This window comes from Callithrix jacchus, chromosome 7 (genome assembly GCF_049354715.1).
Source record: "Callithrix jacchus isolate 240 chromosome 7, calJac240_pri, whole genome shotgun sequence".
NCBI classification, from domain to species: Eukaryota; Metazoa; Chordata; class Mammalia; order Primates; family Cebidae; genus Callithrix; species Callithrix jacchus.
The window spans coordinates 12,211,380-12,235,638 of NC_133508.1; the positions used below are offsets into that span (position 1 = coordinate 12,211,380).

At 41.0% G+C, this 24,259-nt stretch overlaps 1 protein-coding gene across 50 annotated transcripts in view; it reads left to right on the forward strand.

Annotated features, from left to right (window-relative positions):
• Positions 1 to 24,259, forward strand: part of LARP4B (La ribonucleoprotein 4B) — a 110,288-nt gene that overhangs the window by 31,372 nt on the left and 54,657 nt on the right. For 14 of the 50 annotated variants that reach the window (XM_035306784.3, XM_078329392.1, XM_035306777.3 and 11 more), the window contains 2 exons: positions 6,957 to 7,076; positions 8,498 to 8,557. The exons of 1 other annotated variant lie outside the window; for it this stretch is intronic. In XM_035306784.3, the coding sequence (XP_035162675.1) occupies positions 6,996 to 7,076; positions 8,498 to 8,557 (141 nt within the window). In that variant the 5' untranslated portion in view covers positions 6,957 to 6,995. Of the gene's footprint in view, positions 1 to 1,617; positions 1,699 to 4,080; positions 4,180 to 6,956; positions 7,077 to 8,497; positions 8,558 to 19,786; positions 22,943 to 24,259 lie in introns of those variants that run through there. 35 more of the 50 variants (XM_078329379.1, XM_078329377.1, XM_078329378.1 and 32 more) reach the window with 4 other exon arrangements.

Here is a 24,259-nt window from a genome sequence, read left to right on the forward strand (position 1 = left end):
GGATGTTTTATTAAGATGTGTAATAAGAATAATACGTTATTTAAAAAACTGGTACTCTGGGAGATGAAGTGAAGTAAAAAGTACCACACATTGTTAGTCTTTTGGTATATTCCAGTTTCTTTTGTTTTTAAGTACTTGCAAACTTTGTTGTGTGACTTTTTTATAAATATGTAACAACTTTAGTATCTACAGTTTTATGTCTTTTTTTAATCTTTATGCAGTCTTTGTGAATATTTTAAGTAAGTGTAATATATTGCATTAGTTTCTACTTTTTTTTTTCTTTTTTTTGAGATAGAGTCTTGCTCTGTCCCAGGCTGGAGTGCAGTGGTGTAATCTCAGCTCACTGCAACCTTTACCTCCTAGGTTCAAGCGATTCTCATGCATCAGCCTCCCTAGTAGCTGGGAAGTTTTGTATTTATTTTGGTGGAGACAGTTTCACCAGCCTGGTTGGTCAGGCTGGTCTTTAACTCCTGACCTCATGTAACCTCCCCACCTTGGTCTCCCAAAGTGTTGGGATTATAGGCATGAGCCTACTTCCTATGTTTTTATTTCCAACATTTTTTTTTTGCTAAGCTTCCATTAACATTGTTGATAAATTTGTTTGTACAGTTAGTATTATTTCATTAATACAAATTTTAAATAGAAATAAGCATATGAAGTCTTAAGTGTATACCAATAATATATCCAAGTTAGATTTTTTTTTTACTTATTATTGTGGACAATTTTAAACACACAGAAGTAGAGCAGATGCTATAGTGATCCTCAATTTACCAGTTATCTAGTATTAGCTACCGTCAGCTTGCCACCATTCATGTTTTTTTGTTTCTTCGCTCCCCTTAAACTTAAAAACATTATTGGTGTATTCTAAAGCAAATTCCAGATGTGTATCTTTATTCATGAGTCTTTTAGTTTCTATCTCTTAAAGACAAGATCTTTTAAAATAAATATCACAATACTATGTTTACAACTTAATAAAATTAATACTAATTTTATCAGGTCTTTATTACCTAGGCAACCTTCAAGTTTTCCTATGTAAAAAATGCCATTTAAAAAAAAAATGCCATTTTAGACCTCATTTATTTGACTCAGGATCCAAACACAGTTCTTACATTACATTGGGTTATTTTGGTTAAGGCTTTTCAATTCTGTGGCAATAAAAAGAACTCCTTTTAAGTATCTTTTATTTGGTATAGAAATGAAGTTACCTCTCTTGCCCACATTTTGGATTTAGATGATGGCTTTGTGCTGGTATGATTTAACATGTATTTCCCTAGAATTCCTTTTAAATTGGGAGTAAGATGTAGAGGTGTGATTAAATACAGGCTCTTTTTGGCATAAGTGCTTTGTGGATGGTAGTCTTTGATCACATCAAAAATACAATGCCTGGTGGCCCAGGTTTAATGATAATACTGAAAAATAGCTTCAGTCAATGTCTCATTAAACCATTTGGAAACCTTTCATCAGTTCTTTACTTGATTAATTTTAGCAGACATCAATGATTATTGACTTCATTATTGTATTTGATATTGGGATATTTTGATTTTCTGATGCTGTCATTCACTCCGCATTGACTGTAGTTCTTGCCCTGATCAGCTTTTTGGTTATTTGGAAATGCAGGTCATCCAGGAACAGCAATTTGAATGATCGTTTTCCTTTAGTGATCTTTGGAATAATGAGTGGGTGTCCTACAATCCCAAGGTGAGCAGTGTGGTGGTGGTGGTAGCTCTCATGATTGCTGCTGACTTGTTTTCTGTTCATATTTCTTGATCCTAATGTCCCTTGCATGGCTTTTGGGAACCCCTCCCTTACTTTGCTGTGGCCTCCGTGTCTTCCTGATGAGATCAGTTGTCTTCATGGCTTCCTTGCTTCCCGTTAAGATGTCCTAGGTTCATCTCAAATTGAGGTACATTCCACAAAGTAATTAACTAGTACTCTGGAAAAGTGTAGATGAATAAGGCAAGACTGCGGAACTGTTGCAGTATAAAGGAGACTCAATAGAAGAACAGCTAAGTGCACCATGAGGTCCAAGATCAGAGCCTAGAATAGGAAAAAGGACATCAGTGGTAACAGTGGCATATGTGTGATCATTACCCTAAATCTTATTACAGACTAAATCTGAAGGGATAACTTTTAGATTAGTTTTATTACAAACTAAATGCAAATACAAGAGCCAGGGGACTTGCCAGTTTGGTTGTTAATCTATTAATATGTCTTTAGTTTCTGGATTTGATGGTTGTCTGAGAATTGATGTTTAATGAGATGTAGGTTTCTTTTACAACGGAATCCATCTGTTCTCTTCTAGAAAACCACCTCAGGGAGTAGGAGCTACTCTTCCTGTGTGTTACTTCAACATTGCCTGGAAATATTTGCTCAGGTGTTTCAGAATCATCTGCATAGTTAAAAAAAATACAAACGTCTGAACTATAAAACTGCAAAATTACAATTTTCTCCAGTGATTCTTCAGTGTATCTGAGGACTGAGAACCAAGCACTTAGAATCTCAGTCCAGATGTTCCCTAAATCTGTGTCTCTTAAAATTTAGTTACATTCTGTTTTCAAGTTGTTTTGAGTCCTGATAGCATTTATACTAGTACTTAATATATTTTCTTAAATTGATTTGCTTTTTTCGTAGTTTAATAAAAAGTCGTTGGTACCACACAGGCTTAGAAAAAGACACATGTACATTAAAATTAAGATGTATTTGTTAAAATTTAACATTTGTCATATATCCCATACTTTGGAAAACAGCAACCTCTGTGAAGCATTTACTTCAACCATTTCTTCTCTGGTAGCTTACATTTCCAGCTCTGTTTTATAGCATTTAGATGTTTTTGTGATTGATGATACACATTACACAATTGGATGAGATTGCCTTTGATCATCAGATTATTTCATTAACAAGGTTTTTGAGAATTTATCACAAGCAGATTATTGAGAATAGGGAGCGCCACTATACTGTGAAACACCTGTATGGTTACCTAGTAAGAGAAAAATAGTTTCACTTTTAAAGGTATTTTTCTGACAGTCTGATGTTTTCAGATGTTCCTTAAAAGATAATCTGGGTTAAATTAAAATATTTATCTTGTTTTAAAGCATTGTAGCTTGCAGTGAAAAGAAGAAATGCCTTGAAGTCAGGCCTAGATGTCTAGGAATCCTTGTGATACGGAATTGTGAGAGTTACTCCCTACTGATTCAGTTATTTCTTTTTGGTGAGACAGAGTCTCTGTCTCTTAGGCTAGAGTGTAATTAGGCGTGATCTTGGCTCACTGCAACCTCTGCCTCCTGGGTTCAAGTGAGGCCTCCTGCCTCAGCCTCACGAGTAGCTGGGATTATAGGTGGGTGCCACCGTGCCTGGTTAATTTTTGTATTTTAGTAGATATGAGGCTTTACCATGTTGGCCAGGCTGATCTTGAACTCCTGACCTCAGGTGATCTGCCACTTCGGCCTCCCAAAGTGCTGATGATCTAGTTACTTCTTAGGTTGTTTGGGAAAATTGAATGAAATGTAATATGTGAAGTTTAGTGGCTAGACATTGGGTTGAGTAAATGCTTCATGAAGAACCACTGTGAAAAACATGATTTCTTTCAATGTCATTTCAACATTGTGAGAAAGAAGTCAGTTCCTGGCCAGGACCATTGTCTGTTTGAAGTTTGCATGTTCTCCGCATGTCACGGGTTTTTTTTGGGTATTGCAGTTTCCTCCCACATTGCAAAGGTGTGTATGTTGGGTGGATTTGCGTGTCTGTCTGGTTGCAATCTGAGTGTGGGTGTGTATGTGAGTGACCATGTGTTGGGATGGCATCCTGTCGGGGCTGGTTCCCATCTTGCTCCTTGAGCTGCTGAGATAGGCTCTGGCCACCTGTCACGCTGAACTGGAATAATCAGGTTGGGAAATGAATGAATGCATATAAATTATTGTGAAACAAAATTCATAAAGTCTACTATAATAATATAAATGCACAACAAATAAAGTGCTCAGCAAGCCTGCCCTATTTGTTATCATTAGTTTGTTTTTCAACTGCTTAATGGTAGGAATATTCTTTTTTTATTTTTTTGAGACAGGGTCTTTTTCTGTCCCCCAGGCTTGGAGTGCAGTGGTGCGATCTCGGCTTACTACAACCTCCACCTCCTGGGCTTAGGTAATCCTCCTATCCCAGCCTCCCAAGTAGCTGGGACTACAGGTACATGCCACCACACCTGGCTAATTTTTGTGTTTCATATAGAGATGGGTGTTGCTATGTTGCCGAGGCTGGTCTCCAACTCTTGGGCTCAAGCGTTCCGTCTGCCTTAGCCTCCCAAAGTGTTGGGATTATAGATGTGAGCCACTGTACTCTGCCGTAATGTTCTTAGAATTTTTACTTTGAAAACATTTATTCCTTGATTGGTTAAATCTAGTGGTGGTTACACCACCACTATCACCACTGTCACTTTCCGACTCACCAGAAATTACATACATAATTGTCTTTCTTGTTAATCTCTTAAAAATGTGTATGGCTCATATTTATTGCCATTTTAAATATTAGAAGGAGTTTTGGGTCTTTATTTAGAAGTTTGGTGATGTTTTTATGACTGGAAATATGCTCTAAGAACCTAACTTTTGTTTGTACATATGGTAAAATTGATTTTGTTACACATCTTTTGCTTGAAGTCAGTTTCCAAGAACCTATTGATGATGTTAAGTGAGGACAGTTAAATATATATAAATTTGGCATTCATCAGTGACCTTTTATTTCAGGAGTTCTATTAACTTTGTAGTGTGTGTGTGTGTGTGTGTGTGTTTCAGATGGAGTCTTGCTCTGTCACCCAGGCTAGAGTGCAGTGGTGTGATCTTCAGCTCACTGCAACCTCTGCCTCTCAAGTTCAAACAGTTCTACTGCCTCAGGCTCCTGAGTAGCTGTGACTACAGGCATGTGCCACCAGGCCCAGCTCATTTTTATATTTTTAGTAGAGATGGGATTTTGCCATGTTGGCCAGCTGGTCTTGAACTCCTGGTCTCTGGTGATCTGCCTGCCTCGGCCTCCCAAAGTGCTGGGATAATAGGCATGAGCCAACTGCGTGTGGCCTGTTTTTGTTAAGACAGAGTTTTGTTCTGTCGCCAAGGCAGGAGTGCAGTGATGTGATCTCAGCTCACTGCAACCTCTCTGCTTCCTGGTTCATGCGATTCTAGTTTCTCAGCCTTCCGAGTAGCTGGGATTATATATAGTCATATGCGACCATGCCTGGCTGATTTTTGTAATTTTAGTAGAGGCTGGGTTTTGCAATGTTGACCAGGCTGGTCTTGGACTCCTGGTCTCAAAGAGCTGGGATTACAGGTGTGAGCCGCCACGCCTGGCCAGTTTTCTGTTTGTTTGTTTGTTTGTTTGTTTTTAGAGGGAGTTTATGTTGCCCAGGTTGGAGTGCAGTGGTATGATCTCAGCTCACTGCAATCTCTGGGTTCCAGTGATTCTCCTGCCTCAACTTCCTGAATAGCTGGGACTACAGATGCCTGCCACCATTTCCAGATAATGTTGAAATGTTTTGTAGAGACGGGGTGTCATCATGTTGGCTCTTGACCTCAGGCGATCTGCCTGCTTTGGCCTCTCAAGGTGCAGGGATTAGAAGTGTGAGCCACTGTGCCTGGCTTTTTTTTTTTTTTTTAATTGTGTATATATAAGTCATATAGCATGATGTTTTGATATATATAGTGAAGTGGTTACTGGAGAGTCCAGCCCATTAATAAAGCCATCATTTCATATAGTTACCCTTCTTTTGTGTTGGTAAGAGCCCCTAAAATATACTCTCAGCAAGTTTCCGGTGTATAATGCAATATTACAACTGTAGGCCTCACATTGTACGTTAGGTCTCTGGACTTACTCATTCATAGTATCTGTAACTTGGTAACCTTCGACATTGATCTCCTCATTTCCTCCCTACCTTCTAGCCTCCTGGTAGTCACCATTTTATTCTGTTTCTATGTATTTGACTTTCTTTTTTTTTTTTGTATTTGACTTTTAAAGATACTAGATTTCACATATGAGTGAGATCATGCAGTATTTGTTTCGGTACTGGCTTATTTCACTTGGCATAATATCCTTCAGATTCACCCATGTTATAGCATACAATGAGGTTTTCTCCTTTTTAAAGACTGAATAATATTTCATTCCATAGTATATATAGACATATACACATCACAGTTTCTATATCCATTTGTCCATTGATGGACAAGTAGGTGGTTTGTAAATCTTGACTATTGTGAAAAATACTGCAATCAACCTGGGAGTGCAGATATTCTTATGAGGTAGCGATTTCATTGCCTTTGAATATATACTCGGAAAGGATCATATGGTAGTTCTATTTTTAAATTTTTGAGCAACCTCCATACTATTTTCATAATGGCTGTACCAATTTATATCCCCACAACAGTGCACAAAGGTTCTGTTTCTCTGATGACCTTGTTACCTCTTGTCTTACTGATAATAGCCATTCTGACAGTTGTGAGGTGAAATACCACTGTGGTTTAGTTCTGCATTTTCCCAGTAATTAGTGATGCTGGGCACCTTTTTCGTATTTCTATTGTCATTTTTATGTCGTCTTGGGAAAAAATGCCTATTCATGCCTTTGACCATTTTTTAATCAGTTTATCTTTTTTTTTTTTTTTTTTGCTATCAAGTGGTGTGAGTTTCTTATAGATCTTAGATATTAATCCCTCAATTTTCTGTGTTTTAAAAGAATTGAGTTTCCAGGCACAGATGGGTTTTTTTGTGTTAGTGCATGGGTTTCAAGTTTTCCAGTGTGGTCTCACCAAAATGGTGTGAGGAAGAAACTTATTTATTTAAAAAATTAAGTATCACTTCTTGGTAAGTAAGGTATTTTGAATTAAGAGGGGTAAACATATGTCCTGGAAAACTTGAGGATTTTAATTTTATTTAAAGAATCATACTGTGCCCTTCAAATGACTAATGTCTTTGCCATTTTACAGCATCCTGAGGTTAGCATTAAACTTGTCCCAGTGGAGCCCATGACTTCTGATCAGGACACTAAGGTCGTGGCTGAACCGCAGACACAGAGAGTCCAGGAGGGCAAGGACGGCGCTCATCTGGTGGGTGCTGTCGAGTGGGGTGATGGGGAGTCCATTGCTTTTTTTGATAAAGGATTTTATATTGGATTTAGTAAGAGGCTCTAAACAGAAACACTGGCACATCTTAGGATCTGCATATAGAATTTAGAGTCTATAGGGGAGAACAGATTTCTTACTCATCTGAGGATCATGGCTGAGACCCCTGTAACAAAAGATAGATGCACAGGAGAAAAGCATACACATTTATTTAATAATAAATTGTATATGACATGGGATCCTCCAGAAAGGAAGAACCAAAGAAATAGGGAAAACTGTATGTTTTTTTTGCTAAGTGATGCAGATGTTGATAGTTGTTGAGAAGCATGATTGGACAAAAGCAATGTGACCTAGAAGTAATAAACTGGAGGAACTTAGCAAGGCTGTGTGTTCAGGTTTTTCTTGACAGTCCTCTGTGATATTCCTCCTGGTATAAAGCAAAGCCCCTCCAGAAGGGTCTTCAGGGGAATGTCAGCTGTGTTTTATGGCCTGCTTCAAGGAAAAAGGGTGAGGAGAATTCTTTCTAGATTCCATGGCCTGATTCTGCTGTTTCCTCAAATGTCAATGTTCCATATTTTTTGGGGGCAAATCCTGAGCCCCATCAGTCTGAAAAATGTATAGGTAGCTTAGTAGAGGATAAGTAGTAGGTGATAACAACAACAAATTTGTTAGAGCTGTAGATGCTTAAAGCCTTTTATTTTTTAAATCAAATAAATGCAGTGATTTGTAAATACTTAAACATTATAGTTTTTATGGTAGAATGTATTTAAAGAGTTTGGTTTTAATATAAATTTTTTTGACTACTTTTGTTCATTTAAAAATTTTATGTCAGGCCGGGCGCGGTGGCTCACGCCTATAATCCCAGCACTTTGGGAGGCTGAGGCGGGTGGATCATGAGGTCAGGAGATCGAGACCATCCTGGTCAACAAGGTGAAACCCCGTCTCTACTAAAAATACAAAAATTAGCTGGGCCTGGTGGAGTGCGCCTGTAGTCCCAGCTACTCGGGAGGCTAAGGCAGGAGAATTGCCTGAACCCAGGAGGCAGAGGTTGCGGTGAGCCGGGATCGTGCCATTGCACTCCAGCCTGGGTAACAACAGTGAAACTCTGTCTCAAAAAAAAAAAATTTTATGTCAAGCAGTAATATTTAAAGTTTCAAAACAGCTTTGAGAAAAGTAGCTTTTCTTAGTTTTCCCCATTGAAACTGCAAAGAACTTTCCTGTGATGTTCATTCAGAATTTAAAAATTTTAAGGCTCCTTCATTCTGAATATCTGTGAATTCACAAATTTTCATGTAAAATGTGCATTTCTTGGAGGGTTTAGTTTTGCCTAATTACTGTGGGTTGAAAATATGTTTGTTTGTTTTTTAAACATTGTACTGATGTTGTGTTTGTTTTCAATTTTACAGATGAATGGTCCTATATCTCAAACTACTTCTCAGACAAGTTCCATCCCACCTTTGAGTCAGGTAATTCAGTTTTGAGATTAATCAAAGATTGTTTAATCACAGTCAAAGCTCAGGGACAACTTCCTTAAGAAAAATGTGTATTGTAACAAAAATTAGAAAATGTAGCTATTTCTCAAGAAGTTGTAGGGGATCCATTCATCACCACACCGCCTGGGTACAGTAACTGTCAATACTGTATGTCTTTTCTAAATTCGACAGTGTACCACATAGATTAATTTGTTGTCAAATATTCATCACAAAATTTTCATGTGTCATTGATAATCTGTTATATGTATATGGTTAGCATTACATTCTGGTAGCTTGTGTTCCTTAAACCACATAAATTGAATAGTAAGCTTTTTTCTATTTTTGATACAGAGTCTTGCTCTCTCTGTCACCCAGGCTGGAGTGCAGTGGTGCAGTCTCGGCTCACTGCTACCTCCGCCTCCTGGGTTCATAAAATTTTTCTCCTATCTCAGCCTCCCAAGTAGCTGGCATTACAGGTGCACACCATACATTTGGCTTTTTTTTTTGTATTCTTAGTAGAGTTGGGGTTTCAACCTGTTGGCCAGATGGTCTCGATCTCCTGACTTTGTGATCTGCCCACTTTGGCCTCCCCTCCTGCTGGGATTACAGGCGTGAGCCACGGCACCCAGCCTGAATAGTAAGCTTTTACTCGGAAAATTTGTTTCATATTTTAGCTGTGATGAATAAAGAAGTGGAAATTTATTGGTTTTAAAATCCTGCCTTTCGTCATTTGCATATGTACAGTGCTTCAGAGAACTACTACTTGAAATTCAGTTTGATCTAAGGATCTTATAAATTGTATAAAATTTAAAAAGTAAATTTTTAAGTAAAAAAACAAAAATTACAATAAATCTTATTTATTCCCCCCATTATAGCAGTTCATGTAGGAATCAAAGGAGGAGTTGGATTGTTTATCTAATTTTGTTTTTTAAATAGAACTGAGGTCTCACTATTTTGCCCAGGCTAGTCTCTTAACTCCTGAGCTCAAGTGATATTCCCGCCTTTGCCTCCCAAAGTACTAGGATTACAGCGTGAGCCACCATGCCTAGCCAGCTTTTAATAGAGAAGAATGTTTAAAAAACAAAAGATATCTTCCAAATTATTATATTTTATAATTTTATTATTTATGTAGTTTTTGTGTATTCTGTTTTAAATTGATTTTTTTAAAATGAATTTTATAATATTTTAAAGTCATTTTAAATCCAAATATGAGACCTTTGGTAGTCTAAGATGCAAATTATGTAAGACATAAATTAGATATCCCTTGAATATAAATCTTTAAGAGATTTTATTTGTTTCGACAAGTTCTATCCTCCTCATGGTTGACTTGCAGCACAATATAATATTTAGACATCTTAAGAAACCTGTTGGAGGCATTGCTATGAGTTCTAATTAGCATTGTTTGTAGTGCACCTAAAAGTGGGGACAGTTCCATCCTTCATAGTTGACCAGGAGTTTGCACTGGCTTAGCGATTAGGTGTCAGTCAGTGCTCAGTAGTCTCCAGCTGTTCTGACGGGCAGGTGAATATATTTAGTAGTCAGGGTTGAGGAACCAGGCTGTTTACAGTTTAGCCTTTACATTTGCTTTGAGTAGGAAGAGACTTGCAAGAGAGATACCCAAAGAAATACTGAATAATTCAGGAGCAGGTTTGCATTTATCCACTGGTACTATTTAGTTGCATTTATTATACAGCTTCCTGCCCTTTCACAAAAATTTATTGAGCTAGTAACTATTTACAGGATTAGCCAAAGAAAAAAGCAATGTTTATTAGACTGTTAGAATATAGTTTCCCTGTTTAGTATTAGAACAATATATTATAATGAGTGATGTGATTGTCAGAATTACTTACATTTGTGTACATATGTTTTCTCCATTAAACTTCTGGTTCTGTGTTCTGTTCATTAAACATAAAACTTTATTAAAGTGTAACTTGTATTCCGCAAAATTCACGTATTTGAAATATGCCTTTGAATTACGTTTTAGTAGATTTATTGAATTGTGCAACTATCACCATAATATAGTCTTAGAACTTTTCCCCCAGCCTTGGGCAGCCACAGATATGCTCTGTGTCTCCAAGTCTGTTCCCTTCTGTGGCAAGCTCAATGCATTCTGTCTGGTAGGCAGGCAGCTAGTATTCCCTGCATAAAATTTGAGTAGCAATTCAACAAAACTGAGTGCAATTGGTAATGATCACTCAGACATTTTCTGTGGCGAAGTTGTTGAGATGAGCGTGGGATACACATGTCTTCAAGGGGCCCTAACACAGCATGACCATGTTGTGCGTGAGCCTTAGGTAGAGGCTGAGCATACACCTGGAGGAGGGAGGCGCTGAGACCTAGGTGAGTCTAGAAGATGCACTCTTTATCTTGCCCCTAGTCAAGGAAGGTCATTTTTCAATGTTCTCACCTTGATGTAATAAGGATCTACTGATTTTGAAGTATATTACTCTAATAGTACTGATCATAGTACTTTGCATTAAGTTTCCCTGAGTTCTAGGCAGGGACAGTGATGAAACTGTAGTCCCTCAATATTTCAGAAACTGGAATGAAACTGGTAATGGGAGGAAAGCCAGAGGACAGTGTAGGGTGGAGGCAGAGAGGCTAACTCATGTGAAGTATAGTAAGGTGGATTTGGTATAAAGTGAGGGGTCAGTTGGGGTCTTAGCAAGAGTATTTCCTGGGACTGATATGAGCAAAAGCCAGGTTGCAGTGGGCAGGAGACAGCAGTGGTAGACACAACTTGGACAGTGACATGCCTCCTAAGAACTTGGCTTTGAAGGTAAGGCGATGGATGGTGAGAGGGGATTGAAAGGGTTTCGAGGGTATGTATGATGAGGAGTGACTACTGGCAGTGGGCCACTATGACGTGTTCTTGAGGAAGAAAAAATATCTAACCACTGGCATTCAGCAGCAGTGTTTTTCCGTTAAAGGTTCTTTACCTTCCCTGTTAGGGCCACAAACTTCTTCTATAGCAAACCTCATTGGTGGTTTTTTGCCCCTCTTGAAGCCCACTCAGGGACTCCAGTTCTTACTCCTGCATATGACCAGCCAAGCAGCTGCTTTTCCCTTGGAGACACTGCATCATCCTTGAATTCATTTTCTATCGGAATGATCCTGTTGTGTTTTTTTCATAAACCAGCAGCAGGTTTGAGAGAGGAATATGAATGAATCATGATGTTTAGGGACAGGTAATACTAGGTAGAAGTGTTTTATGTTAAATTACCTCCTCGGAAGAAAGATGCGAAGTCATATCAAGTCTTTTCTATAATCATAGTGTGAAACTGGAAAGCTGAAATTGGAACTCTAACTCGTCCTCATACTAAACTCTGTATACAGTTCAGCAAAAATCTGTGTTAGAATTAATTTTTTTTTTTTTTGAGATAGTCTCACTCCATCACCCAGACTGTCTGTAGTGCAGTGGCGCGATCTCTGTTCACTGCAGCCTCTACCTCCTGGGTTCAAGAGATTCTTCGGCCTCAGCCTCCTGAGTAGTTGGAATTATAGGTGTGCACCACCACACTTGGCTAATTTTTGTATTTTTAGTAGAGATGGGGTTTCGCCATGTTGCCCAGACTGGTCTCAAACTCTGGCCTCAAGTGATCGCCTGCCTCAGCCTTCCAAAGTGCTGGGATTATAGGCGTGAGACACTGTGCCCATCCCAGAATCTTTTTTTTTTAACTCCTTTACTGCCTCAGCTGCCTCCTCTTCAGTCGCCTTTGCCTGAAAATCACCTTTGCCTTTTGATGACACAGCTTCTGAATGAATAATTATTAATTAGCAGTTCAAATTAATTATAGCAGTCCTTATTTTGAATAACAGTAGGCTAGCAATCAGAAAACTTGAATTTCTATGAAAATATCCAACTCTTTTTGTATGCAAATGACATGTGGCTCCTCTTAGCATGTTATCTTGCAGGTTAAGCCTTTTGGCAGGTTGTTGCCACCTTGTCAGTCTGTTTTGAGAAAAGACTTGGCTGGGTGCAGTGGCTCACACCTATAAATTCCAGCTTTTTGGGAGGCCAAGGTGGGAAGATTTCTTGAGCCCAGGAGTTCAAGACCCTGTATTTACAAAAAAAACAGGCATGGTGATACTTGCCTGTTGTCTTGGCTACTCAGGTGGCTGATGGGGGAGGATTGCTTGAGCTAGGAGGTCAAGGCTGCAGTGGGCTGTGATATCACCACTGCACTCCAGCCTGGGTGACAGAGGGAGACCCTGTTTCTAAAAAAAAATAAATAAATAAAAACTAAAGACCTAAGAACTTTCCTTAAGGATGTTGATACCTTTTCCTGTCTTAGAAATATGTTTGTTACTATACCAGAAACTGTAAAGCTGCCTTTACATCAGAATGATTTAATTACAAAACAATCCAGTTCTTCTCCAGTTACCCCCAGAGTGTATGCACGGTTCTTGGTCTTCTGGTAACTTCTTAGAACTTGCCCCAGGATGAAGGATACTCTTTGACCAGGTGCCATCTTTTCCTCTTTTAATATATTTGTGCTGAGAAGGCTGGTAGATCCTTTTTAATGTAGAAAATTTCTTTTTGATGAGATAGCATTGTAGCATTTTGATTGTAGCGTTTTGGTCATTGGCAGAAGGAATGCTTTCTATAACACATACCCCTGATCTTTTTAGTTCCAAGGCATATTTAAAAATAGAGGGATTTCTTCATTCCCTGTTTGGCTTACTATTCTTAGTTTTATCCTTGTGTAAATGAGTTATATGCTGCTAAAACTTCTCTTGTTGTAGATGTATTGTAATAGCAGTCTTTCAAGGCACAGGGATCAGTAAAAACATCTTCCAACTTAGAACATTTTGTAATTTCTTTAAAAAAATTAGTAATTTTGCTGCTTAGTATTTGCATCATTTAGAATATGAGAAACTTTTGCAAATTCTTTCATTTTAGGATTTCGTTTAATTTCTATTAAGGCATTTTGTTCAATAGTAGATTTACAAGTGAACTTTGTGTGGCAGTACTGTGTAAACTGTTGTGCTGAGAGAATAGTCAGATCACTGGGAGGAAGTGACAGATGTGTCAGAGTTCTCTGCCTGGCACCTGGCTACCTTCATAGGCATCAGTGTTCTTACATATACACATAGCTACATGCACAGATCATAAAAGTATAAATCAGTGTTTTTCTGCAAAATAAACACATGTAGGTAATCCACTGCCAAGATCCTCAAAGAGTCCTGTGAGTTTTTGGCAGCAATTTGACTACATGTCACAATTCTAGAAATTGTGAAAATAGCAGAAATGTGTATCTTCAAATCAGGGAACTTTTGCAGATAAGATACTTGAGGCCGGGTGCGGTGGCTCACGCCTGTAATCCCAGCACTTTGGGAGGCCAAGGAGGATAGATCACTAGGTCAGGAGACCAAGACTGTCCTGGCCAACATGGTGAAAGCCCATTACTACTAAAAATAGGACAAAATTAGCTGGGCATGGTGGCAGGTGCCTGTAATCGCAGCTACTTGGGAGGCTAAAGCAGGAGAATTGCTGGAACCAGGGAGTTGGAGGTTGCATTGAGCCAAGATCCCATTGTACTCCAGCCTGGAGACAGAGTAAGACTCCATCTCCCTCCCCCTCCAAAAGAAAAAAGAAAAAGAGATACTTGAGAGAGTCATACAGTGGTGTCAAAGCTTCTGAGATGATTGGTCTGTTTGATTCTTTGTTTGGAGTTCTGATCTCATGAAGCCAGTGCTTCTCACCTAGACAGCTGCAGTCACTCCTCCCTGATGTCCCCAACCTACCCTTCTGTTCTAAGACAGTGGCCAAAGGATTCCTTCGAGAAGACCAACTCAGAACCTACACTTCTGTGCTCAACATCAGAGTCAGCCTGTGTCTTGGCAGGGCCCTACCTGTCCTCTCTGACTCTCCTGCCTGCTGGCTCTCCCCTGGCACGCTGCCAGCCCCAGTGGGCTCTTGACCGTTGGATCATGCCAGCGTCACCTCACCACAGGGTTGTCTGCCTCAATTAGTCCTGGTGTGCCCCTTTCCCAGCAGTCTTCGAGGCTTGTTCTCTTACCTCTCTCAGTCTCGGCCTCACCTTCTCAGTGAGCCCTATCTATCCACATCCACCTCCTCTGGCTTGCCTCAGACCCCTTACGTGTAGCAGTTAGCATCTTCTAACAATGGTAGCTATTTGTTAGGCGTAGTGTTTATCTCTCTGGACTAGAATGCTAGGGTTTTGTTTTGTTTATTGTTGTATCCTAGTGTCTTCCTGACAGACAGGTGCTTCATAAATATCTCCGGTATAAAAGAATATATCACATATGGTGGTTATCACTGCAGACTATCATGGCTCTTACTATGCACTCACCTAACACTTAAGTTTACTCATTAATTCCTGTGAGCCCTACACCTGTCTTACCACTAGGTACTGTTATCCCATTTTGCAAAGGAGGAAACTGAGGCACAAAGAGGCTTAAGTAATTTATCCCCAAGATTACTGAACTAAAAAGTGGTAGAACCCGGATTTGAACCCAGGCAGCCTGGCTTCAGAATCCAAACTCAAGAGGAAATACTTTCTATTTGGTATTGTTATTTCATTTAAAAAGAGAAACAAGAAGGAAATAATTAAAAACACCCAGCTGTTTGTTTTGTTTTGTTTGTTTTAAGAGACAGGGTCTTGCTCTATCACCGATGCTGGAGTGCAGTAGAACAATAATAGTTCATGGCAGCCTCAAACACCTGGGCTCAAGTGATCCTCCTGCCTCAGCCTCCTAAGTAGCTAGGACTACAGACAAGTTCCCCCACACCCCGCTAACTTTTTATTTTTATTTATAGAGATGGGGTCTTGCTGTGTTGGCGAGGCCATTTCAGAGTTCTTTAAGGCTGTCCCCTCATCACAGGCGCATCATATTTGCCCTCTAGGAGGGCAAAATGGCTTTGGTAGATGAGTACTGGGGGCCTTCCACAGGCTTGCTGCCCAGAGCTGCCTTCGACCTCTGCTCCCCATGTCTGGTACATGGCTTCTCAGTCACCCCAGCTGTGGCTCAAGTGGGCCCAGTGGTGGCTCAGGGCGCGGCTCCAGAAGGTACAAATCATAAACCTTCGTGGCATCCACATGTTGCTAATTTTCAGGCAAGAAGAATGCTAGAGCTGTGGAGCAGCCTTCACCTAGATTTCCAAAGATGTCATGGACAGTCTGGGGGCCCAGGCAGAGACTTGTCACAGGAGCAGAACAACTGCAGAGAGCCTGTACTCGGGCAATGGCAAGCAGAAATTTGGAGTCGAACCTGCTGCAGAGAAATCCCAACAGGGCAGGCCTAGTGGAGTTGTGGGAGTGGCCTGAGAGCCTTCAGCTCTGTAGCTGCCAGCTTGCATCATCAGCCTAGGAGAGCTGTGGGCAGGAGACTCCAGCCCCTGACAGCTGAACTCCAGTGCCTATGAAAGCAGCCAGTTGCCAGGCAGAGAATTCGGACACATCTGTCACTTCCTCCCAGTGATTTGACTATTCTCTCAGTACAACAGTTTGCACAGTACTGCCACACAAAGTTGATTTGTAAATCTACTGTTGAACAAAATGCCTTCATAGAAATTAAACTGAATAGCAAAGCCATGAGGTGGGGCTGTCTGAGGCCCTTGGGACCCAATCCTTCACCAGTGTGCCCAGAGGGTTGGGACATGGAGTCAGAGGAGATGATTCTCCGTAGAGGCTTAATATTTAATACTGTCTGCCCTGTTGGGTCTTGGACTAACCTGGAGCCTCTTGCCTCTTCTTGCCTATTTTTCCCTTTTGGAAAGCAAATTTTGTGTGTGTGTGCCTGTCCCACCATTTTATTTTGGATACACATACCTTGTTAATTTCCACGCTCAGGGCTGGAGAGGAATGATCTTGGGGTGAATTGTGCCTTGAGTCTCACCCATATCTGATTCAGACGAGACCCTGGACTTTTAAGTTGATGCTGAAATGTGTTAAGACAATTGGGCTATTGGAGGCATTGGGATGGAGTGAGTGTTTCTTGCATTATAGAAGGAAATGAATGTGGGAGTTGGGGTGGAATGCTGTGGTTTGCATGTGTGTCCCCCAAAGTTCATGTGTTGGAAACTCAGTCTGCCGTGCAGCAGCATTGGAGGTAGGGCTTTCTAAGGGATGATAAGGTCACCAGGCTCTGCCCTCTCAAGTGGATGAGTGGATAAGTGCCATCGTGACAGGAATGACTCCATGTCCTCAGGTGTGCGTATGATGTGCAGCACAAAGGGCTCTCCAGATGCAGCCTCTCAACTTGAGACTCAGCCTCCAGAACTGTGCGAAGTAATCTCTGTTCTTTATAAATTGTTCCAGCCTTATTCTGTTAAAGCAGCACAGAGTGGTTTCACAAAGGACTTTACGGCTTGAAAAGTGCAGGGAGGAGATTGGAGAATAAAACAGCATTGAGGCGCCGTGCTGGTGTTGGTTAGCTGATCTTTTTGCATGAGACAGAGGAGGTTGGGGGAATGGTATCTTAGAAGCCGAGATCATAGAGGTAGGCTGGGGCCAGATTATGGGGACTTTGAAGTTATATTGGGATTCTTTTCCAAGTACTTAAAGTCAGCACAACAGCTCTTCGAAATAGGTGTCGATGTTGGCTCCATTTTACGAATGAGAAAACTGAGAGAGAGAGGTTATATAATTTGCCAGAGATGACACGTGTAGTAAAAATGGAGCTGAGACTTCAAGACCAAGCAGGTGATCTCATGAGCTTCTCTGCTTTACTGTACCCTTTCCCCCTGCAGCTGGTATGAATTGTTTGTATCCTTAGTGCAAACAAGGATACAAACATGGGAATGTTTTTCCCATGTAGATATTTAATTCTCTTTGAGTAGCATAACACTAGGGTCAGTGTATGGTCTGAGTTTTGTTTCCTCATCCAAAACTGCTAGTAAATCTCCTGGTGCCTCATTTCCCTTATCTGTACAGTGGATTAGTAGTATCTACCTTGGGGTTCGTTAAGAGTACAAATTAACACTTGCGGCAAAGTGGATGCATATATGTAATTAATATTTTGGGGCATATAGTGCTATATAAAGTGTTTACTACCATTATCATAATCATTATTATTGTGATTTCAGTACCTGAATTTAAGTATATTCAGAAGTGTTCCTGTTGCCTTTATGTTTAAGTATAATTCCTAAACTTTTTATGATAAACTGTAATAATATTTTAATGATAAAATTTATTTATTTATTTATTTAGACATGGAGTCATGCTCTGTCTCCCAGGCTGGAGTGCAGTACCTCTGCCCCTTGGGTCAAGCAATTCTCCTGCCTCAGCCTCGGAGCAGCTGGGATTATAGGTGCCCGCCACCACGCCCGGCTAATTTTTTTTGTGTTCTTAGTAGAGATAAGGTTTCACCATCTTGGCCAGGCTGGTCTTGAACTCCTGACCTCGTGATCCACCCACCTCACCCTCCGAAAGTGCTGGGATTACAGGTGTGAGCCACTGTGCCCAGCCAAAATGTTATTATTTAAAAAAAAAAAAAATCGGACACCGGTTATAACTCATAGATTAAATAGCAAAATCTCTCTTACAGAGGAATTAAACGAATTACTTTGTTTTTCAGATAGCATGTCAGAATCATAATGTGAAAAAGAATTACTTATACTAAGAACAAAGTATTACAGATGTCATAAGGTCTTGTTTTATGTTTCTTATGACATCTGGAGCCATCATGTGAGTCCAGAGTCAGGGCCCAGACCACGTAGTGCAGTGGCAACTTGTTTAGTTGTAGACACCTGTTTTTCAGCAGATGGCAGACTGTGTGTTCCTGCATCAAGTGCTTTCAGGAGACTCTGATTCTGGTGCTAGGGCTTGAGCTCTGTTTTCCTTTCTCTTGATTGGAGTGCTCAGACATCTGCGGAGGTGGAGAGAAGAATATAATGAACCGAATGCAGCATCGTGAACTTCAACAGTTACCCATCTCCACATTAGACTGCTGTTTGTTTTTGTTTTCTGATATGCAGTCTCACTCTTGTCACCCAGGCTGGAGTGCAGTGGTGCAATCTCGGCTCCCTGCAACCTCTGCCTCTCAGGTTCAAGTGATTCTCTTGCCTCAGCCTTCTAAGTAGCTGGAACTACAGGCATGTATCCCCATGCCTGGCTAATTTTTTATATTTTTAGTAGAGACAGGGTTTCACCGTGTTGGCCAAGCTAGTCTTGAACTCCTGACCTCTGGTGATCCACCTGCCTCGGCCTCCCAAAGTCTTGTGCTATCATGTCTGATGTGGACTACTGTTTTTAAGTCTTTTCCTCCCCCTATGCACACAACTGTTTTAACTTTTTTATGTGTGTGTATATATTTACTATATGTGCTAGGTTATTTTAAAGCAAATTGTAGATAATGTGTCACTTTATCCCAAATGCTTCAGCATGTATCTCTGACATAATGCCATTTTCATACCTGACACACTTATCTACAGACATTTTTTTAATTGCTTTTTTTGGGGGGTGTCTCCTTTGTTTTTTTTTTTTCAGTTCTTAATTGCTGTTTATTTCTTTTTTTTTTTTTTTTTGAGATGGAGTTTCGCTCTTGTTACCCAGGCTGGAGTGTAATGGCATGATCTCAGCTCACCGCAACCTCCGCCTCCTGGGTTCAGGCAATTCTCCTGCCTCAGCCTCCCAAGTAGCTGGGATTACAGGCACGCACCACCATGCCCAGCTAATTTTTTGTATCTTTAGTAGAGACCTGGTTTCACCATGTTGACCAGGATGGTCTCGATCTCTTGACCTCGTGATTCACCCGCTTCGGCCTCCCAAAGTGCTGGGATTACAGGTGTGAGCCACCACGCCCAGCCCCTGCTGTTTATTTCTTAAAGCTAGAAAATTAGATATAACTGTAAGTACCTATATATTTTAAGGGACAAAATTCTGATACTGTTTTCCTTTGGGGGGAATTTGTGAACTATTTAGTTACCACTATCCCATGAAATGTAATTTGGGAAATACTGAAACACTAGAAAAACCATAAGCCTGGAATCTTTCTGACTGGAATAATATTTTAAGTTACATTTTATTGAGTTTATGAGAGTAAGGAAAAAATACAATGCAGCATTCTTCTGTTATTGTTCTGAGTTTTTGGATTCCCGGTCATATTTGGAATTGAGCACATGGAGTATGCTCCTTGTCCGGTCAGACTCTGTTGTCATTAGGATTTGGGTTTGAGTGGCAGGAACATGTGACTGCTGTACAAGGGGTTATTTTTGGCCTCTGGGTGTTGGCTTCTCCTCAGAAAGCATAGCAAGTTAGTGTGAGGTACGTCTGTGGAGGCTTGGGATTGGCACCCGTGTTGTGTGCTTGTGAGCTCTCAAACATGGGCTGTTGCTTCAGCAAAGGACTAAGTAGTGACAATGACAGTGAAAAAATTGGCCTGTTACAAAAATCTGTGGAGGAGAAGGAACCAGAAAACAAGATAAGTAAAACTTTATCTTCATTATATGGTACCTCTGAGGGTGAGGAGCTTCACGGTGTTGGCATTGGAGCCAGCAGTGAAGCTGCTGGCCTTAGTGCGTGGACAAGTATTTTTGCAGAGTCTGAGCACAAACAGGGTCATAGACCTACGCAGTTGGTGAACCCTATTTCCTCTCTTGTATATACATTCTTAACAAGGTTTGAAAACTTGGATGAGAGTGACAAGAATTCAGATACTGTTGTTAATGAGCAGAATTCTGAGGGAGTCTGTGACCCACTGTGCGTGGGTACTGGCAGCCAAGGCTGTTGTGAAGAGGAACCCTTCTCATGTGTGCCAGTGCCTTCTGACCGAGGCCTGCAGGAGAAAACTTTTGTGAGTGGCCATCTGCACTATTACCCAGTTATTTGTAGACACTCTTTAGTAGAGGAAGAAATGGTGGTCAGCATTCACCTCAGTAGCGGTGATGAGAATAAGTCTTCAGACATATCCAGTAGGGAGAAGAAAGACAGAAACCCCGTTTGTGTTGATCATCAGCAATATCTGGATTTAAGGGAGTACGAGTTTCACAGCATTTGTGTTGCAGACTCTGCCTTCCCAAGTGTAGGAGAGAAGCTGGGCACCTGGGCAGGCAGAGTAACTGCAAAAGGAGAGTGTCGCTCTGCTGTGCCTTCAGCCCTGCGTTCCGTGTCAGGGGCTGACGAGCCAGAGCCATGGCAGGATGAGCTCCTGCCCCGGGACACACTGGGTCCAGGTGAACGGACAGGGAAATGCAGTGGGAAAACCCAGCCTTGCCCTGAGCCTGTGGCATTCAGCCATGCACCTTGTGAAGCAAATGCTCATAACACACAGGTGGAGGCTGTACAGGCAGAAGCTTGCACTGAATTCCCTAAAAATTACACAGAAAGTAGTACACTGCATAATATTGACCTACTCCCTGAAGTAAATAATAACATGAACAGTGACTCACTGAGACTTCCGTGTGTCCTTCTGGAAGAACGTGAGAGCCGTAACTCAGGAGTAGGAAGTGAGATGGATCATTCTCCTGTTAGCGTCCTTACTGACACTGCGTGTGTTGCAGGGAGTGATGACCAGGAGGCTGGTGTCGACCAGAATTTACATTCTAAAAAGGAGGGAGAAAATAACTCTATCAAACCACTAAGAGACAATGATTGTTTCTACCTGGATATTAGCAAATTCGATAGTATCCTTCCCATTGGTTTAGATAGCATTGATTTAAGTCCCAAGAGGCCTGTCACTGCAGTGAGATTTGGAAGTGGGTGTCTCTCAGGTCACACTAATTCAAGAGAAGCAGCCCCAAGCCAGCTTGATGACTGCTGGGAGCCGGAATCTGTCCCTGGGCCACTGAGGAAGGCGCAGCGCAGAGGAGACTGTGGCCTGGAGACCAGAGGTCACTTACTGGCAGACAGAGGAGAGCTGTCTCTGCAATCTGAAAATAGTGCCTTTTACCAGGAAGAGGACAAAATTGGCATTTTTGGGGCTAAGGGTCATGGTATAAGGACTTTTCAGTTGAAATCTTGGTGTCAAGCAGATGAGGCTTCGACACAGACTTGTGACCTAACTTGTGTGGAGCGTGTGGTGGACATGGAGGGGACGGTGCAGAGGACAGACAGCTGGAAGCTTAGCATGGCACAAGGAGTGCCCCCCGATGGCAAGTCTCACCGTCACTCGAGGTCTCTTCAGAGTAACTGTGTTTCCTCCGCATTGATTTTCACCTGCACAGAGGAAGAAGTGAGGGAAATAAGCCCAAGTGACAAAACAGAGGGTGAAATATGTGTGAAGAGTTTAGTCAGTGTGTCAGGAGACCAGCTGAGTGACCCCCAAAGGTTAGAAAGTGGTGAAAAAGAATCACAGAAAGCAGAGTATAGAGAGACAAGTGAAGATGACACAGAGACTGTCAAGTCAGATTCTGAAATGACCTGTGAGTGGGAAACAGGTACACAAGGATGTGAGGCAGTGCCAAGTCAGGATGTACTCTCCTGCGTTAGTTTTAGTACGACAGAGAACCCTGATTTTGAGACTAATCAAATAGAAAAAAATTATGAAACACACCAAGTATATGCCAGCAAATACAGTGGTCTTAATGTGTTACCACCTTTAAGTCAAAGTTTTAATCCAGTTATACAGAAGTCAGAAATAGTAGAGAAATCTGTTAGTAGTGGTGAAAGCCCAAAATGGAAGGGAATTTACTCTGAATCAATTGAAGAGGCTTCTGTTGTCTTTGGTACTAATACATCAGGGTTGAGAATACCAAAACTAACATGTAAAGAAGAGGAAGAGAGACTTTATTTGGAGAAAGATAGTATTGACCCCAAAATTTTGGACTGCCTGGGTCCATGTGGGACAAATGAATGTGCATACCATTTCAAAGAAGGAAATGCCAAGTCCACTCTTAAACAATCTACTTTAAATGGTGAAGTGGGTTTTATGGGAATAACTAAGGTGATTTTTGAAAAAATGGAGTCACATGGCACTTCCAATGGGCATTTATTTTTGGTTGGTGTTGATCCCACCCTAGTGGACAGATACACAGCTCCCCACTGTGATACAGCCCAGGGGACTCCTGCTGTCCCCATGGACAGCAAAGATGCTGTCGTATCAAATAGTGACCGCATTTTATCACTCACAGAAGGTGTCCTCAATAGATCAGAACATCCCTCAAAAATGGATTGGCAGAGTTTCCCAGAAGGAGTTTCCCATTTTTTGGGTGAATTTTCCTGTTACCCAATGGGAGGGCTAGCAAATCCAGTATTTTCTGAAAGACTGGCCCGTGGTTGTGGTGGATATCAAATGGGCTATCTCTGGACTAATACAGTCACAAAAGATGCACTAGAAGTTGGAAAAATATTTAGTGAGGATCTATACCATCAGCCACAGGACTTGGAAATTGCTTCGTTTTCAGAAAACACTCCTCAGCTACCGGTATCAGAGGATGGTGTTATTTGGGGATGGCATGATAGAGATGGACAGTTCGTAAGTATGTTTCATCTGTGTTTACTGTTGTGCTACAGTATGCTAGGCTATACATTTTAATTATTTTTATTTACTTATTTTTTGAGACAGAGTCTCTCTCTGTCACACAGACTGGAGTGGCATGATCTTGGCTCACTGCAACCTCTGTCTCCTGAGTTCAAGTGATACGGGGTTCAAGTAATTCTCGTGCCACAGCCTCCCAAGGAGTTGGGATTACAGGCATGTACTACTACGCCCGGCTAATTTTTGTATTTTTAATAGAGATGGGATTTTACCATGTTGGCCAGGCTGGTTTTGAACTCCTGACCTCAGGAGATCCACCCGCCTTGGCCTCCCTGGGTGCTGGGATTATAGGCATGAGCTACTGGGCCTGGCCCATTTTAATTGTTTTTAACTTAAAACTAATGCAGATTTATTCTGAACATTGGGCAGTTTGAATGCTTACATATGGCTGTGAATAACTATACCATTAATGATTTCCAAATAGGAGAATATGAATTCCTTGTTTGGTGTATTTAAGCCAGAGTTTGGGTACAAACTCTTGTTAGCAGTAAGGCATGCCCTGCTAGTTGTCCTGTGCAGCTCTGTGTTGACTTTTTTCTGTCTGAATTTTGCCAGCTGTTCAGAGCCCTTTGAGGGCATCTTTCCGCATGAGCAGTGTAGTTGATTCAGTAAGCATGTGAGCCCATTGAAGGTATCAGTCACACTGCAGAAGACAAACTTAGCTAAAAATTGGTGCTTCATGATATCTTTGTCTGTATCTGAGGCAGATAGAATTTGCTGATTTTAACTGGCTATAAAATGTTGGTTCTGTCTTCTTGCAGTTAGAATCACCGTGGAGCTCTTTTAGAACCCCGAGATGGGGCTGCCCCTCTGGTTTGGAAGAAGCTTAGCAAGTGATTCTATGGGTAGCTAGTTTGATCATCTTTCCAGAAATTCTGTAATAAATGCCACCATCATTCAACAACAGGAAATTAGTTTTGCTTACAAAACAGACATTTATCAAAGCAGTGTGATTGAAAGCACATCCTCAGAGTACCAAGATCTCATTATTCAACTGATGGTTTATTAGTGATTTTTTTTGGGCAGTGAAACAAGAAAAAGCATTGATGTTAAGGAGATAGAGATGACTCCAGTGTCAACACTTCTGTATGGGAATAAATAAGCAGAAATCTCATTCTACAGTGTGAGGAATAATCCGTCAACCTCTTTTATTTCCATGCCCCCATTGGGAGTTTTTCCAGAAAGAGTTACGTTCAAATTCATGCGTTTTGCTCCTTAAATGGTTGTGGAGGCACAGCAGTATAAAACTGGATC